At 38.6% G+C, this 19,672-nt stretch overlaps 1 protein-coding gene across 1 annotated transcript in view; it reads left to right on the plus strand.

Annotated features, from left to right (window-relative positions):
* The window catches only part of Sfl (N-deacetylase and N-sulfotransferase sfl), a 113,856-nt gene that overhangs the window by 22,975 nt on the left and 71,209 nt on the right, over positions 1-19,672 (plus strand). The window contains exon 2 of the mRNA XM_071711971.1: positions 13,829-15,673. Within this exon, the coding sequence (XP_071568072.1) occupies positions 15,498-15,673 (176 nt within the window). The 5' untranslated portion in view covers positions 13,829-15,497. The remainder of the gene's footprint in view (positions 1-13,828; positions 15,674-19,672) is intronic.

Here is a 19,672-nt window from a genome sequence, read left to right on the forward strand (position 1 = left end):
GATATTTAACTGATTGAAGAATCCAACTCTCTCTCACGAATAGCAACGTTAAATGAAACTCGAGGGATGAACATCTTGAATGTGATTTATTTATACTCAGAAACTTAACGAGACTAATTTGGAAGGGGGAGATTTCGAGCTTTATTTCTCTCTCGTAAATACTTGCATTACTCCGTCTCGCGCGCGCGTTGCATCAATTGTAATTACGACCTAGTGAATTAATTTGCGTGGTGATCTGTTGTCTAATTGAATTTTATTTGAATCTACTTCCACTCCCGTTCGTTTATATTTTTCGATGTTTGCGAAAAACACCGGAAACGTGTCCAATATTTACCTGTCCGGTGGAAATCAAACGACTCTCAAAACGGGATGCCTGCTATTTAATAATGCTGTTCAAAATGTTCTACAAATTGGTACTAACGAGGCATATATACGATGTCCTAATTATTGTTTTTGTTTTAAATTGGACATCAATTACGTGCTTGTTATCCAAGCGTGCTAGCAGCTTTTATTTTGGGCGTAACAATAATGTGTTATTTCGCTGTCTGCTATTTGAGTTTCGATCATTTCATAATCATTTGGATCGCAGCGCGGAAAGATAAAATCCATTTTCGCATTAATATTCGAACAATATTAAATCGGCTCGATTCGATCACTGACTGCTATCATTATCATATTATTTCCCAATGATACAATAAGTTTAAAATAGAATTAGTTTATAAATCAATAAATATATAGGTAGTTATTTGTATATTTTATTATGTACATGTTAACAAAATATATAGCTCGGAATTATTTCGATATATAATCAAATTACGGAAAAATAATGCGACATATTCGTATAATATTAACTCCGCAAAATTCCACTTTTATTAAAGCAATTGCGCTTCAACAGCTTGTTAACGAGGATAATTGTGTAATTTTAGAAATATTTTCTTTAGCTTTCAAAATTTATCATGAGATATATAGCTAATCTAAATTTTTTTTTCTTTTTTCAGATTTCTAAATTTAAAATACCTATTAATATTTATTATTTTTATAAAATTACCGTAATTATCCAACAGGATGCAAAATGGTTATATAAGAGTAACGCAATGTAATTGTTTATGATTTCCATTATCATGTTCTGATCGCTCTATTGAAAGATTGGTCTAGAAGTGTAATGTGGTGGAACGAACGTTACGTTATTACAGGTGACGTAACTACAGATCTTTTTAGAAATCTCAATGGGTGTAGCCGTTTTCATACATATATTATTATCTATACAATGTATCAATTTCTAGACTGCTCTTTCTAGTCTACAAACTTTCTCTCTGCATTTGCAATTAGTCACGTAATATAACGGCGACGTTATCGCAACGAAGCGCGATTTTTTGTGCACCACAACGCGCCTCTTTAATACTCTACGTATCATCATCATAAATGAAGAAAAATGCGGCGTAAATTTATGAAAATTACGATATATACCGCGAGAGGAATATATAATATCTCAGTTACATTGCGAAATGTTGCAGCCGTGCGGTTCGCGAAATACGAAGCTGGTTTTATTAAAATACTCTTTGCTTTTCCCTAGACTCAGGGAATCAGTTTTAATCAGAGTATTACTTTCTCCAGTATTAGGAAAATCAGAATTTTCTTTGTTTCTTAAATAGAGTTGGTTGACTTCTTATCGCGACGGTTTACTTAAGTAATATGAACTCTCCGAATAATAACGGTAAAGCTTGCACTTCGAATATACCAGTACCTGCTGCAATTGTGAATGTCGCCGTAAAATCAATATTTCGAACGATTTAACCGAAGAAACGCGATCGTTTCTAAAGATAGCATACATAAATCGTTGCATGCCTCGTCGCGCTATCAGCCGGTAATACGAACAAACGATTCAGCAAAGACTAGTGCACTTAACGGAACAATTTTAAACTCGCGATAGTTTTTAGATGTTATCGAAATTTTTTCTTAGTACAAACCTGTCGCTTTTAAGCGACACATGAACGATAATGAGTGTTCGTGTCATTGGCTCTATAGTATAGAGCTTACGATTGATCCCATACGTTTGTATCAAGATCGTATACATATCGGGAGAAGCCTTGGACTTGTACTACAGTAACGCTTAGACATCTTACTCAGTTTTGAACGACTTACTAACACACATTGAAGGTCGTAATAAAAAGAATTTACGACTAAACAACGTGTGTCATCATCCTTGTTGTTTTCATGCGCTCTAGTATCTATATCAAGCGAGTGAAAAATACGAGAATAACATTCGAGAATTGAGACTTGAGAATATGCTTTTTATCTCTCTTTGTTTGTTTAGATTAAACGATTTATACGAGAATGTCGCTTCGTATGGAGATTGTATGATGTTATAAAATTGATGTTTTTTCGTGGAAATTTTGATATGATATCAATGATATGACTATCAATTATGTTATAATCACAATGACAATTTTTTGTTGCACTTTAAGTTTTTGCAATATGATTATATAAAAAAGCTATACAAATATGAAATATTAATATTATGCATATATTTAAATGGAAAGTAGCATATAATGTCATTGTGTTTATTATTACACAAACACATTACAATACGAAATTTAAACAGCTTTAATTTGCATACTAAATTGACTTCGAAAAATACTCTACATTAATCCTTAAAAGTTACTTTAAAAAGCATCAGCACATATCACAAGATTACTTCGTTTAAACGGAGCTTGATTAAATCTTTGGATTTTACGTCTATTGAAATTATAATAGTTACATCGTTAACGTGTTTGTGTTACGATATAATAACGATGACGATACATTGCCACTGTATGACAACTAATTATGATGCAGCACGATTATTGCGTATTATTGTGACTATTACGTATGATAATAATGTGCGCGTTATACCATTGCGCGATGCGTTGGGCACAACGTTAGTACAATACAAATAATACGATATTATCAATATGCAACATGTTTGCCAGCATTAGTTCTATTAATAACAATAGAGATTGATGTGAATCTGAAAATGAAGTATAAGTTGCAGCATGTTACCGACTTTGAATATATATTTTCTGAGAAATAGTTTTACTACTTTGACTTACTTTGCAGCTTTAAATTTAAATCTCGAAGAACGTAGTCGTGTTATTTATGTTAAGCTGTTAATACCTTATGCATATACTTGTACTCGTATATGCATGCTGGAGATTTAAAGTGCTTCTCTAGTTATAAATTTAAATATAGCTCTTTGTGCTTTGGTTATTATGCTGCGGTTGAATCTTTAAGAGGATTCGCCGAATATATAGTTCATACATTTATTACTCGCATCTCATTATACATTAAACCGAACAATATTACAATTTTATTAAATTATAAATTTTACGAAATTATGCGAAGGATTAAATTTGGGTATAACTGCTTAAGCGTTAATAAGGCCAGGATAGCGTAGGATTTATCATAATTACTCGTACATGCAAATTTTCTTCTCCTTTTTTTCTTGCTCATACAGCGGTTTAATCCGCAAAAGTAAAATACCCTGCGGGTAAAGACGACGACGACGACGACGACGACGACAACAACGACAACGGCGAAGCTTTAAGCGACGACGTCGTGGACGAGGGATCGTAAATCCGCGTCGCGGAAGTTCGAGAACGAAGCGGAGCTGTACGAGGTGAACTCCGGAATGCCTTGGGGCAAAACGAAAAAGAGAACGTCGAGCTGGAGCGGGAACGAGAGTCGAAGATGCGCTGGTAATGGTGGCAGCGGCGGCGGTGAACCTGGAGGTGGCTGTGAAGGTGTGCATCATGGGTCGGTGCAACGCGCGGGGTCGGGGCAAATGGGAAAGGGGGGGGGCGAACTTGGGATGGTAAACACGGGAACCGTGCATCATCCGAGGATCGAACTTCCCTCTACGTCCCTAGAGGAGTCTAAGATCTCCACGCGAAGCGAAATTCAATAGGCCGTTCCCTTTTAAGAAATATATGCATTTCGATGCCGACCCGCCGCGGCTTTGACGCGGAAAGGGTGTGAATTTCGCAGTCCCTTTCTGCGTCACACGCGAGAATAACGAAATCGCCGGCGCTACGAAATTTCCGGTATCGGCTGAAATTGAATTTTCTTCTCGCGTCAAGAAATGTGGCAGCGTTATCCGATGCAGGCAGAATATATATACGCGATGTTGGTAAAATCCTTTGGCTTCGAATAAACATTATTTATACAAAACCGTCAGTAATCACATACATAGTGCATTAATGCGCAAATTCCACCACTTTGCATTAATTAACGCGACTGTCTATTAAGTCACTGTATGTATTAAATAAGCTTGAAACGCGTTTACCTGGTAACGGGCGTTTATGGCGCCGCGGCCGTTTCGAACATTTCAATAGACTCAGTCAAATTGAGTTGATTGAAGTCGAATAGCTCGTTATTGTTGGCAGCGGGTAAGCAATTCTGTCGCGTGCATAAATTACTATTGCTCATGAATACGCACGTTCTTGTTTCCCCGGATATGTGGTGAAGAATTAATTTCTCGACATCTGATGTAACATTTACGCGTTATATTGTTTGTGGAGAACGGGCTCAAAATCCTAATACAGCAACTTCAACCTGTCTCTTGAGCCGCGCATACGTGAATTTAATTACCATAAATCGTAGCTTACCGGTTTGCAGTGCGGAGCAGGCATTCCGTTTTACAGTGCCATCATTAGTGCAAATATCGTAGCTAACGTTCCTATCCTCTGCAAGTCGGTACACACGACAGATGTTAACACCGAATTAACACGTACAACGTACGACTACACGGCACCGTGGCAAGTTAACAGCGTTGCCGGCACGTCGATATGATCGCAATTTCAGCTTACAACCATAATTATCGCGTACTGTACCAGCCATATGCCTGAGTGGGCTCTACTAAAACGTACTTTGCCGACCATTAACATTAACTGCAAGAGATGCGGCATCTCATTAGACGACAATACTTAGCCGCACAAGTATCAGAAATACTTTTTTAGGGCAAAGTATTTTCATCGGTCGTTTGTGTGTGTGGATATAGTAATTAAACTTTCGTATAATGTTCAAAGATATATTTGCAGAGTGTTTTTGAAAATGTTTATAAAAACGTTTGGTGGATTTTTAAAAAAATATTTCCTGTTACTTATATAATTCACAACCGGTTGTTCAATATGTAATTCGCGTTATATTAAGGATTTAATCGTCATTTATTTTACTCATATAGCAACAAGATCAAATATAGTATAGAAAGTAAACAAGGACCTATGGTGCATTAATGAAAAGACCACATATTGTGATATTTACAATGTTAATTAGATACAGACAACAAATAAAATTAGAATTTAGGAATTTTGAACAGAAATTATGGAGGGGAAATAGATTTATTGGGATTGATATAGAAACTGTAAATTAACGTCTAGCAAATAACAAACAACAAATATTACAATGTCCTCTAATCACAACCGGAATGTAATTACACGGGTTAATAGCGTCGTTTATTATTAAAATGAACAGGAAAGAGTTGCTGTATTACTAATCCACGTATATATAATATTAATCAGTAATATTAATCGTTATGCAAATATTGTAGTTCTGGTAAATTTAATAACGACATCGATAACCCGGCTCCTGCGTGTGCTCTTCCGTGTTTGCATAAGTACTTCCGTAAGCGGATACAGAGTCGTAATTAGACGCGCTGTACTCGTCGAGAGAAGCACTCGAAAAGTAAACGAGGAACGAGTGAGCAATAATCCAACAAAGACGGGCGTGCACACCCACACGAAGAGCACGCGTGCATAACAAGGGGCAACACGGTGTGTATTCACGTTCTCTCGTCAAATACCGTTCGTCCACTTTTCATTAGAACTTTCGTTAGATCTAATCGTGCACAGAAATAAAGAATATTGTTCGATTTCCGCGAACAGCGATTGAAAAACTGCAAAGGTATTTAGGCCAGTTCTTGCAGCTGTTTTTCTCTTTTCCAAATTGTGTAAAATTCCATTTGAGATACGTTTACGTTGTATCATGTCTTTCCGCGCTGTTATTTCTTAAGAAATTTCAATTTTAATTATAATTTCAAACGACTCGTAAATGAGACGCATTTATTACCTGCGCTTTATGTCGCGCGCTCGTTCTTGAATGTCCCGCTATGACGTACAACGCCGGCGGCAGCTAATTAATAATCAGCGTAGCAGTTCAGAACATGATACGTCATACTTACTCTCTTCTAGAATTTTAACGCAAGAATAAGTTGTTCATTTTTACCGTACTAGAAGGATCACGAAACTGACATTTAGAACAAATGGGCGATGGAGTAACTAACGGTTTACCCTGATAATGTAATTTATTTTATATTTGTAAGCATAATAACAAAATATCATATCCAGTTTCCAATGCGATTTCAACGCGTTAATACTCGTTATTATTATATTTGAGGTTTACGTTTACATCCTGGGCTTAAAATAATAACCGCGACGTGGTCGTTTGATCTCAAATGGAGCACGTGCAAAACGACAGTATATGGTACGGAATATACGTCACTTTTCTGCATTCTTTCACGAGCCACGTTCGCATAAACTTCGATGCGCTCACAAAATCCCGTGGGCGGCGAGCGAAAACGAGCGACAGGACGAATTATGACGACACGTTAAATATCGCGCGATACGGACGGCAGTCGTAAAGAGGCGTTACCATGCCGTCGATATGCGTATGCATCTATCTATCCTCGGCGCGCATCTCGGTTGTCCGTCCGTCTATCGCTGGCTGTGCAACAGCGTTGAAATGACAGCAACACCGTCGATAGATCCGCTCTCCGGTTGTGGTCGCGACGGGCAAAAATACGCCAGCCAGATATTCTGCGGTAACCACAAATGCACCGAAATTGCAACAGTAAAACCCGAAAACTGTCTCTGCTGTGAAACGACAAGTGGGATAATCGCTTGCTTGATCCAAGAAATCCTGTAGCTCGTTGCATAGAATGATAAAATGTATCCAATTTAAATTAGCAGTTGGATCTCTTGATTTTCTCAGTATTAAAATTCTGTCAAATTTTATGCGTCTCTAAAATAGATATTTTAATTATTAAATATTTCATAAATTTTTATTTTTATTTTGTAAAACATATAGCCATTAGCTCTTGATTACTCGATGTATAATTAAATTCCAGATTTAGAAAATTGATCAAGATAAGAAATTAAAGTGCAAATAGGATTTTATATATACAGGCCTCTCTACGTATTAAATAATAAATATTAATGTAAATAATTACTATTTATTTGTACGCTTCTAGGATATTACGTGGAATATAGAGAAAATATTTTCTTATCGCAGAGCGCCTATACGCACAGTTATTGGCTTCCGTTTTTCCAAGTCTTTATCTTTCATCGCAGTATTCCGGGTCTTCTCTTATCCCGCGTAATTTTTCATACATAATTATAATCGATATTTTTCTATCCGACGCCGTGGAAACACAGCCAAAAATAGTATTTTTCTTACGTAACACTATATCCTCGAAGAAATAAAGATCCTGTTAGACACGTATAACGTTTCTTTTTTTAATCCGGAAATTTGGAGAGACAGAGAGAGAGAGAGAGAGAGGCAGAAATAGCGGAGAGTACTAGTTACTAGTTTACACAAAAAAATATATACTACCTACAAGTTAATATTACTTGCTTCAAGTATTTGATAAGTTCATATATGAGCAAATCTACCATAAAGTCGTCATAAGTATCACATTTACTCAAAACATATTCTAGATCTTAGCAACTTTAGTACTTGAAACAAGAATATTAAATTAATACGAACATTCTGTTTACTTACAATATAGAGTCCACGGAAGAGAAGCATATACTTCAATAAAGATATCACATTTTCTTGAGAGAAGTTTATCCGTTATTTGAATCAAGTAAAAATTTTATTCATCTAGAATAATCGTTTACTTCAAAAAGAATTTGTATTCTTGATGATTACAATTAATATTATTTTTATTTATTTAATTTTCTTTAATTCTTTAGTTCCTAAGTGGAATGTAGGTTAGGAGGTTTTCGTGCGCGGTGCGGAGGGGTACAGTTTAGAATATAAAAATTCCTGTCCTCAGGTGGACTCGAACCCGGTTCCTCGTGGTTATGAGTCTGACACTTTATCACTAGGCCACATCTCTGATTATATTCGTAGTGCTGCAGTATCTAGTTTTCACAGAAGTGATTCATTGATTTCAAGTATTTCATATTCTTACCTAAAGAATCAGTAAATATTTAAATCAAGCTTATGTGGCTTTTCTTAGATAAAGTTTACAGAATATACTTGAAATCAATGAATCACTTCTGTCAAAACTAGATACTGCAGCACTAAGAATATAATCAGAGATGTGGCCTAGTAATAAAGTATCAGACTCATAACCACGAGGAACCGAGTTCGAGTCCACCTGATGACAGGAATTTTAATATTCTAAACTGTACCCCTCCGGACCGCGCACGAAAACCTCCTAACCTAGAAGAATGTTGTTCTATACAGCCAAGTATTTCATATTCTTACCTAAAGAATCAGTAAATATTCAAATCAAGCTTATGTTGCTTTTCTTAGATAAAGTTTCAGAATATACTTGAAAGAAGAATAAATTCTTCTTTTAAGCACATGATGATAAGCTTTTCTAATACTTATGATAAGTATATCTTAAAACTAATATTAAGAAAATATTCTTTGTTGAAGAAAACTATTACTCAAACCAAATAAAATAAAATGAGTAATTGCTTTTCTTGGCTGTAGAACGATATTTTTCTGTGTGTAGTTTACACAAAACGACCGTAAAAAGCCCTATGTAATGCGCGCGCGGTACGAAAAAATCTCCCGTACGCCTCGTCAGCCAGTTAATTGCTTTTTAAGTCGGGTAATATGCGAAGGACATGCTTCATCCGCAGCTTTTAAACCACTACCGAGCCATGACGATATCTCTCTCGTTGCATCATGCGTCGGAATTCTATCTCCGCCATTAATACGCCACTTCGATTCTCTCTACGACGTCAAACAATCTTACCAGCCAGTCGTTAAGTTTAGCGTCTTCACGTTCTGAAACAGTTATTTAATTATTGCGGAATTTTGCGCTATTTATATTTTTTTATTTACGACTCTATTCTCGATTTTCGGGTTGACATGATTTAATGAATACTAAACATAGCAATGCTGTATAAGATACCGACATTTCTATTTCAACACATTGAAACACTTCTTATTTGATTTAAAACAAATTCTCAATCTCGATTATTTATGCGCTTTGATTTGACAATCTCAGACACTTTGACAATTCTTTAGAAATTTTTGGTTACTTTAATTTTGTTGACTATGGACAAAATGAACAGAATTGATTCTCTTGTTAATATCGTTATTTAAGTTATATAGTAATCGATTTCTATTTGTACGATATTTATTTATTAATATAAATCTTTACTTTTCTTTCTAACTTAAATTATACGGAGAATTTTGCCTCGCTTTCGTCTCGTTTTAATATATGTAGTTCTTCTCATGTTACTTTAATGGATTGCACGTATCTCCTTGACACTCGAAAGCCTTCCGTATAATCGCGTTGCTCTTGAGAATGAGCAGTATGTAAATTCCTAGCTAATTTCCTCGCCCGTCTACGCGACACGTTCATTTCTTACAGCACGTGGCTTGTAATTATCAAGCAGGATATTTGATTTCCTTTACGCAAGCAAAGACACACTCGCGTGCCCATTTCCAGCATCTTCTCAAAATGTTCTACAGTTCTACGGTTTGCGCATACCGATGTACGTCAGAATACTGCAGTTTCGAACTATGATATTTCCAGCGCACGCGATTAAAAATGTCTGCCGTTCTTATTTCACGTGCGCATCTAATTTCGTTGTAATACACGAAATATGCAAGATGATTTTATTATGCTACAATACACGACGTGTTTCTCCTGCCTACACGTGGAACGTCCGCATGTACGTATGTATTTTTGGCCGGAACAGAAGCGCGAAATTAAATTCGAGGAATATTATGATATGTGTCTAAACACTCAAATATCTCGCGTCTTTCATCGTATCGGGCTTCATCGAAATGCGTTGCCAGTGCATAAATTCGGTACCGCGCATTTCGCGGCGCGTCGATTTTAATTTGCGTATTGAACGAGATCATTCGTCAAGCATGACACATAAATAATGAATTGGGCAGGCCGTATGACTTATATTATATTTTGCGAAAGTTCCGTTCGCGCATATAGGCGCGAACCAAAAACCGTCTTTGCTTCTGACGAGAGTCGCAGAGAGACATCGGTCTGATGGTTGGGTCATATTATATCGCGATATCATAGCGCATATGCAACCGGAGCAACAGGGGGGCGTGTGAACGTACGCGGGATGACTGGTGTGTGAGTACGCGTTTCTCGGATTTAATTTCGCACTTCTATTCCGGCTAAAAATACATACATGCGGACCGTTTCACGTGTGTAGGGCAGGAGAAACACGTCGTGCGTGTATACGTGCAACGAATTGCGCCGGAAAGCGAGAGACCGGTCAGCCGGCGAGCGCAATAGGCGTTATTTCCGGCCGTTGTTTTTTCGTGTTCGCCGCCGAATACAGCCGGTAAGAAAAAAAAAAGGTATAACACCTCTATGTACGATAGATTATAATCCAAGGATCACGCAGCACAACGTGACATATTGCGACCGGCGCGGCGAAATAAAAAATTTCGTTTATCAGTCGTTTCGGAAACCGAACTTTGGGTAATTCCGCGATATTGATTGTATTCACCGTGTATTGCTAATTTCTTTATTAACGCTTTGAAACTCAATGGAGCGGCAACATATCCATGGTTAATATATCTATACGCATGGCCATTGGATGCCGCTTTTTACCTTGAAATTCTTGCAGGGACCGAACAATGGCAGTTGGCCCGTGTGCATTAACACGTGATGCTATATAGGGTTTTTCATGGATCACAAAACACCTCATAAACTCGGAATCGCTTTATTGATAATATCATATATATCGAGATGATAGGATCGAAAAATAAGGATCTAACTTTCTGAGGAAGAAAAAATCGATCCTTTATTACTCGGTTTCAACGTTTAACGCGAAGTAGATTATTAATTTTCATGAAATTCACTGTTATATGTCTTAATTCTGGTTGGTATTGTATATTTTAATGTAAAAACTTACATCTAAAAAGTTATATCGGAAAGGGAATTATATTTTTCTTTTATTTTTTAGCGAAGAAAGTGATAAATTTCGCGCGTGCCTTATCTTCGAGAAATATGTCTCACTTGGGAGATTTCTATACTTACGAAACACTCTCTTGGGAGATTCCCGTTTTCGCAGTGCTTTGTTTCACGACGAACTAAAAAGAAGCGCACCAATCATGCCGCAAGAAACTTTGGGAAGTGACACTTCCCGATCAATGCTGTTTTTCCCCCATCCAACATATGATAAAACATTCATAAACAAGATTGGCCATTTTTATCGTTTTTTATCTAGTTTACCTGTTTTCTATACTCGATATTTATTATATTTATGTAGCATAATTTTAAGTTTGTGTATACACCGAGGTGTACCAGATCGATTTCTCATTTCACATCGACGTTCGAAAACTTCCTTTTGCCACATGGGAGCCGTCCCTCATTAACTATTGATAGCAATCTCGTCGAAACTTTTCACTCTAAAAAAGATAGAATTGAAGGAAGGAATGGAATTGATTACACGGAACACATTTTGTAAATTAAAACCTCATCAAGTTGCATTCGGGTACTTATAAATACGTTCGTCGTGGATGGGTCGGTATGTGTGCGCATGCATGTGCATGGCGGAATATTCTAGGTAGCTTGAATGAAATTGGATCCGCCCGGGCGAACGAAGAGAAGGAAGCTTCGCCAAGATTCTTCGGCAGGGGCGAGGAAGAAAGATGGTTTTGTTCGAACGAATAATCAGGAAGAACCTGCGGTAATCATTTCGTGCCAATCGAGTAGTTTCCTCGTGCAATCTCGGCCCCGGTGCACCTACGTGGCTTCTCCCTCTAAATCTGCGCACGTGATGCATCCGACTAACGACCCTCTCGGGGAGCCAAAACGTGTCTCACGAATTAAGCACCCGGCACTGGGTAAATCGAGAAGGAGAACCCCGTAGGAATTATTTCTCTGCGATAAACGAATCGACTCCGCGCGCAGCGCGGAATTTGCGAGGAAAGTTGCCTCGGTGCGTAAGACGAAAATATATTACACGGGATTGAACGTGCTTGGAAGAATTCAGTATGGATGTTGTCATATATCTACATAAAAACGAAGTAACTACAGCTATAAACTTTATTTACTGTCTTTGTTTAGCAAGATAAATAACTTTGAGGTTATCTAAAGAACATAGAATAAATAGCTGAATACATTTTGTGATATCATGTGTGGGAGATTTAGAAAGATATTATCCTGGCTTCTTTTTTTATAACATCTTTATAGTGTCTAATGTTAGTACCTTTATAACACCTAAATTTATGGTCATATAATCAAATAGCAAAAGATAAGATCAGAAAAAAATATTTTTTACAAATATTTGCAAATGTTTATGCATTACATTTATATTAATCACTTTTGTCACGTTATATGAATGCCTTGTGCATTAAAAATGATTAGCCCAATAGATAACATTGAAGAAAGTATTGTCTATTTTATTTTCCTCTCTAGCACGTAAACACGTAACAGTTCTTCACGCGTTGCGCTCGCGTCAAGCATTCGTTTTGCCGAGCGCCAAGTTTCATTCCGAACGAACTATCCCATCATTACACGTCAGCGAGTCAAAGAACGGAGGATCTCGATCGAGGGGACGGGGGAATAGAAAAGCGGGGAAGGTATTGCCGAAGTTCGACGGGCTACCCCGTCCACCCATTAGCGTGTCAGTCATTCCGGCCGTGTAATTAAATTCCGTGCGCCAATGTCGCAGCACGGATCCCCGCCCTTCGGCGAACAAGTCTTTTTTGAAGCTGCCGCATCCATTCCCTCCCCCTCATCTCTCTCCCTCTCTCTCTCTCTCTCTTCTTCTCCGCTTGATTCCTCGAAATCAGCTTGGCGCGTTCTGTGGACGGTATCAATATTTTCCCTGGGAAAAATGTCAGGTCAGCTCCCGGGAGACGCGGGGAGATGGGACGCGCCGGGTTGCGCGGAGGGTGATATTCTTCCGGAGGGTCTCCTTGACATCGATTCTATCCATTTCCACGTTTTCCCGCATTTCTTACCGCTCTGCAGTCTCATTTTCAATTTATCCCTGGCGCCTTTTATCGCATTTTTCGTTACTCCTACCCCCGTATCCAGAGAGTCCGGCGACGAATGGGCTCGCGCGAATACAACAGATAAAATGAAAGTTTGTATCGCCGCGGGGTCGCTCGTTTAAGATGGGAGACCGGGGGGAGGACTGATTAATGGACTTCTTGCTGAAGGCGGATGTATACCGATGAAAAAAAAATTTAGTCGGGAGGAGGCTAGTGGCACGAGAGAAAGCTGCACTGCTATACTATGGCTGTACTATGGTCGATTAATTGAAGTTGTTAGGCGCCGTAATCAGCTAGGTGCTGTCGTTTAATTGTTCCGAGATGACTCGCGCGATCATCTCTTCTGGAATTATTAACTCGTAGGATTGACGTCTATTTGCATAATCTTGAAATAATTGCAGATAAAAAGATTTAAAAAATGATATCTTCCAATCTATTAAACCGTTATTTACTGCTTTAAACATAAAATAATGCATGGTTAATGAACCTGTGAATATATGTATAGCACCAATATCATTACGTTATATTCATATCCATTCTTTCTAATTTTTTCTTTCTATGATTGTTACAGAGCGATATCATGGGATTTTCCAACGTTGCACGAAAAGGGTCGCCGACGCAAAGAAATAAACTCCGAAAATTGTTTCGCGTAAGAAACACTGCGCCTGTACATCGTTCCTAATTGACAGATAGAGGGAAGGAGCCGGGCGGCGGGGGTAACTAGAAGCGGGAATGAGAAGAGGGTCGGGCGGAAGACACGAAGCAGCGTTCGAAATTTACGAGTGAGTCGGTTTGCTTGCACGTCGTGGGGTCCAAGATGGTGTCTAGGGGCGGTCGTGCGCCGTAACAAATGGTTCAGCCGTGAACCCGCTCGCCGTGCAACGACACCGGAAACAGGCGGCAGCTATCCGGCGAACGAGCGAGCGAGCGAGCGACCGAGCGAGTGAACGAACAGGAAGATCCGCAAGAATTCGCGAGGACACGAATGTGAAGCTTGCCCCCGGTCCATCTCTCGCGTGGCGAATTGTTCCGAGGCACGAAAGCCGAACGGCGGGGTCGCGCCTCGTTTACAACGAAATTGCCCGGAGACAAGATGATTCCGAAATGTCGACAATGAAACGGCGTGCGTTTCGCGATGATCATCCCGTGAGAGAACGCGTCGCGATTTCCTTAATACGCGTTCGCAGAACCTAGAGATGACGAGGTGTCGCGCGTCTCGACATTGAGATCTCAATAACGGTTGTTGGACCCATGGTAACCTGGCCAGATGGGTTAAAGAATCGCGACTCGCGATCGACAGCGCGGTCTCGTGCCGCTTGCGAAATGGCGATCATACCGCGAAAGTGCAACAAGTGGTGTCCAGATCCTCAATGCTGAGACATCATCGATGTTACTCGACAGACGGACGAGGGGATTTGATCCGGGGCCTGATCAGGTTCGCGACCGGTTGGATCGAGAGTCTCCAGGAGGACCGCCGCGCGCCGTCGTTGTTTCCTAGAAACGTACGCGACGCTAGTGGGATTAAGCGCGTCTGATGAACTTTGAATCCGTTTCGCCCGTCTCAAGTACGATTGTCTCGAAATTTCTTCGTCAGGGGATTCCCTTTGCCGGTCTAAATAGATACACCTCCGCTGTGGGGGAAAACGTTCGACCAACGCATCGAGAGTCGAGAGGTCCCGGTCTGATGCTGTTCGTTAACCTCGTCAAAGGGTATCTCATCGATCGTGGGATTGAAACGACGAGTAGCCCCAAGCTGGGATTTTAACTTGATTCCAACCGCTGGCTTTCCTCAAATTCGAGTACTTGGATCTACCGATATCACTTTCACGTCAGGAAGCTATATAGAAGTTAAAGGAAACCTTAATTTATATATACGCCAATTCGCCCGGAACGAGAGAAAGACTAGTGTTATAAATTAATATATAAAATAATATTAGTAAATTAATGTTCGTTGAAACGATTCGATGTTGCACGGTAATGCCCGAAGAAAGACTGCAAACGCGAGTCCATGGCGACGAAGGTGCTCCGTGCTGTGCAGACGCAAGAAACGCTCGCTGGGGATCATCGGCAATTCTTGGAGCTGCTACCTGACCTCTTGCCGGCAGATCCGTTGACTAACGTAGCAGCACCGTTTGCACGCCGCGGGCAGACACGTCCCGCGACTCGCTCAAGGACGGAGACTTTGCGATAATCCACGTTGAAGCGTTGTCGCATCCGCAGAGACGTCGTCGAATGAGACGATGGTGATGAGGATATCCGCAAGCGAAGCTGGCGTTCCTCTATTAGGCGCCGTCGGTCCGCGCTACGTCGTCAAGCAGGCGACGGTGAAGCGTTGCGTCCTGGCGCTCCTGCTCGTCTCCATCATCAGTATATTGTACTACACTCACTACATTATCAGCAGTGGACCGCTATCCAGGTAAATCCGTACAATGCATGAGCAATTTTGTCTTTAGAACGGCAGCGTGATTATTGATTGACGTTAACCCACTTTGCGTTCCGCAAATAATCAGAGATCTTATTTCGAACTCATCTTCTAAATCTTAAGTCTATATTCTGAAAGTATAGATTAGTACTTATACTTATATGAAGTATTTTGCAGCTTTTCGCAACATATAATTCATATTTTTTTAAAGATATAAATTAAAAAGAAATGGTTTAAATGGTCTGAATGGGTTGAATGATTTGGAAATAAGCCGTTCAATTCTGAGTCCGAAAAACCGCTGTCTACTTGAGAACATTTACATTATTCGCGTAAACAGAATTTTCAAAAAGGTAAAAAAAAGTGCCAAGTACACGCAATGTATTTTGTAAATTCAAAATTTAACCTAAGTGGTAGCTTTATATCTTTTTCACAAAATTATATTATCTAACTTAACTCAAGTGACATGTATTTCAAAAAAAAAGATGTAAAATCTTTAATTTCTTCTTCACAAAATTATATTACCTAACTTAACTCAAGTGACATGTATCTAACCTAAGTGGTAGCTTTATATCTTCTTCACAAAATTATATTACCTAACTTAACTCAAGTAACATGTATTTCAAAAAAAGATGTGAAATCTTTAAATTAAATTGCGCCAATTGTAAAGAGAATATGTATATTGCTTTGAAAGATAATTGTTATGCAACTACTTTAAAGAAATAAAACCCAAGTGGTATCTTCGTATTCCTATTCAAGGGTCTTCCTATTCTAAACCCAAGTGATAATAGCTTCTTAATTCTCTTTAACAAATTTTTAATATTACAAAGAATCATTTTAATTACAAAGAATTAAAGAAGTAACAGTACAAAATAAAAATATTTAATTAAAACAAAATAAATAAATTTTTCTTGTAAAAAAACTTGGCGCTGCTTTTTTACTCCTGTCGCATTCTTCCCTAAATTATGTTTATTGTTTTTTATTTAATCAAAAATCTTAGTACTAATGTTTAAATTTTAATGTTTAAATTTCAAAGTCTAGCAGCGCCAAGTTTTTTTACAAGAAAAATTTATTTATTTTGTTTTAATTAAATATTTTTATTTTGTACTGTTACTTCTTTAATTCTTTGTAATTAAAATGATTCTTTGTAATATTAAAAATTTGTTAAAGAGAATTAAGAAGCTATTATCACTTGGGTTTAGAATAGGAAGACCCTTGAATAGGAATACGAAGATACCACTTGGGTTTTATTTCTTTAAAGTAGTTGCATAACAATTATCTTTCAAAGCAATATACATATTCTCTTTACAATTGGCGCAATTTAATTTAAAGATTTCACATCTTTTTTTGAAATACATGTTACTTGAGTTAAGTTAGGTAATATAATTTTGTGAAGAAGATATAAAGCTACCACTTAGGTTAGATACATGTCACTTGAGTTAAGTTAGGTAATATAATTTTGTGAAGAAGAAATTAAAGATTTTACATCTTTTTTTTTGAAATACATGTCACTTGAGTTAAGTTAGATAATATAATTTTGTGAAAAAGATATAAAGCTACCACTTAGGTTAAATTTTGAATTTACAAAATACATTGCGTGTACTTGGCACTTTTTTTTACCTTTTTTGAAAAAGGTAATTTTGTACTGATATCACCTATTTTGTAGTGTTAAGCAAGGATCTGCAAAACATTTTTATTTTTTATTTTTTAATTATTCACAAAATTAGCAATACCAACAAATACATAAAAATTAATAATATTTAAGTAAAAGTAAATTATACATTTCTCACAAAAATTGAAGGAACACTAAATTTATCTTTAAAATGAATAAAATTTAAATTTCAAGCTTAAAACCTCTACTTCCGAAAGATTACTATTATTCGTCCAATTTTTATTATGTCTAGACATAATTTTAATTCAGCGAATTTTTATTATGTCATGACATAATTTTAATTCTGCCGCTAGGGAATTTTTAAGTCGATTCTTATAAATCAAGCTTGAATTTGATGTCTAAGTGTCCCAGGTTGCCGATAACGAGGTCCACATAGTGCGCTCCATAGTTTTCGGTGTTCAGGTGTATTAATACCTTGAATTCGAGGTCCACGTGTTCCAGGTTGCCGATGACGGGTTCCAGATAGTGCGCTCCATAGTTTTCGGTGTCCAGGTGTAATAATACGTTGAATTCGATGTCTAGGTGTCTCACGTTGCCGATGACGAGGTCCACATAGTGCGCTCCGTAGTTTTCGGTGTCTACGTGTATTAATACCTCGAATTCGATATCTACGTGTCCTACATTCAGATTTAAAGTTATTAATACACCTAGACACCAAAAACTACAAAGCACACTATGTGAACCTCGTCATCGGCAACCTGGGACACGTAGACATCGAATTCGAGGTATTATTACACCTAGACACCGAAAACTACGGAGCGCGCTATCTGGACCTCGTCATCAGCAACCTGGGACACCTAGACATCAATTTCAAGGTATTAATACACGTAGACACCAAAAACTACGGAGCGCACTATGTGGACCTCGTCATCGGCAACCTGGGACACCTAGACATCGAATTCAACGTATTAATACACGTAGACACCGAAAACTACGGAGCTCACTATCTAGACATCGTCATCGGCAACCTGGGACACCTAGACATCGCATTCAACGTATTATTACACCTGGACACCAAAAACTACGGAGCGCACTATGTGGACCTCGTCAGCGGCAACCTGGAACACCTAGACATTGAATTCAACGTACGATTACACCTGGACACCGAAAACTATGAAGCGCACTATCTGGATCCCGTCATCGGCAACCTGGGACACGTGGATATCGAATTCAAGGTATTAATACACGTAGACACCAAAAACTACGGAGCGCACTATGTGGACCTCGTCATCGGCAACCTGGGACACCTAGACATCGAATTCAACGTACGATTACACCTGGACACCGAAAACTACGGCGCGCACTATGTGGACCTCGTCATCGGCAACCTGGGACACGTAGACATCGAATTCAACGTATTATTACACCTGGACACCGAAAACTATGAAGCGCACTATCTGGACCTCGTCATCGGCAACCTGGGATACCTAGACGTCGAATTCAAGCTTGATTCATAAGAATCGACTTAAAAATTCCCTAGCGGCACTTTCTGCCAAGCGTAGAGAACCTTCTTTTCCGGCAGCGGTGGTAATACGATGTAAGGATACGAAATCTCTCCAGATAAACATGAAGCAATTGACTCAATATGTATTATATACCTAATACCTAATTTACCTAAATAGAAATCTTCCTCCTGACCGATAAGTCTATCGACCTTATTTAATTTGCCTACTAGATCGATCGAAATACGCGCGCGATATCGAAACTGGCGATACCTGCGCCGCCAGCGTCGAAAAAGTGAAAGTGACATTTTCTGATATATATATGTTATATTGATTGAGAGACGACGACGTATCTCCGTATCTTAAAAATAAATTTTCACATTTGGACTTTGCGTCGCAATATCTCCGCTCGTAGGGCACGTAGCGGAAAATATTATAGGAGATACCCCCCCAAAGTCGACCCCAAGCTATCGATCAAGCCTACTTAGAACTTGATCCGTTCACTCGTTATCGAGATCTCAACATCTTGGGTACTCGCAACCCGTCGCGTCGCGTAAAAGAGTCACGGTCGGTCTCGCTCCGCGTGTACTTGGCACGAGACACTACCGTGTCTCTTGATAATGCCTAATTAGCACAAGATTTTTACGCGCGGCATCTGCTGCTGGCGAAACTTTCACAAACTCTTTTTGCACAATAACCCAACGTGTTCATCGAAAAACACTTGTACAACTTCTTCAGATCGTTGACTCTCATCGTCTCGGTCAAGAATTATCGTAGGAATGTAAAATGAAGAGCGTAAACTTTGCACATTGCTATGTAGTGGGATTATGTAAACTTTAAAATACACGATAGTTTCGCAATAGTGCTGCAATAATAGCATGC

This window comes from Temnothorax nylanderi, unplaced genomic scaffold (genome assembly GCF_030848795.1).
Source record: "Temnothorax nylanderi isolate EJ_2023f unplaced genomic scaffold, tnyl_v1.0 TNYL_tig0103_pilon, whole genome shotgun sequence".
In the NCBI taxonomy this organism is placed as follows: domain Eukaryota; kingdom Metazoa; phylum Arthropoda; class Insecta; order Hymenoptera; family Formicidae; genus Temnothorax; species Temnothorax nylanderi.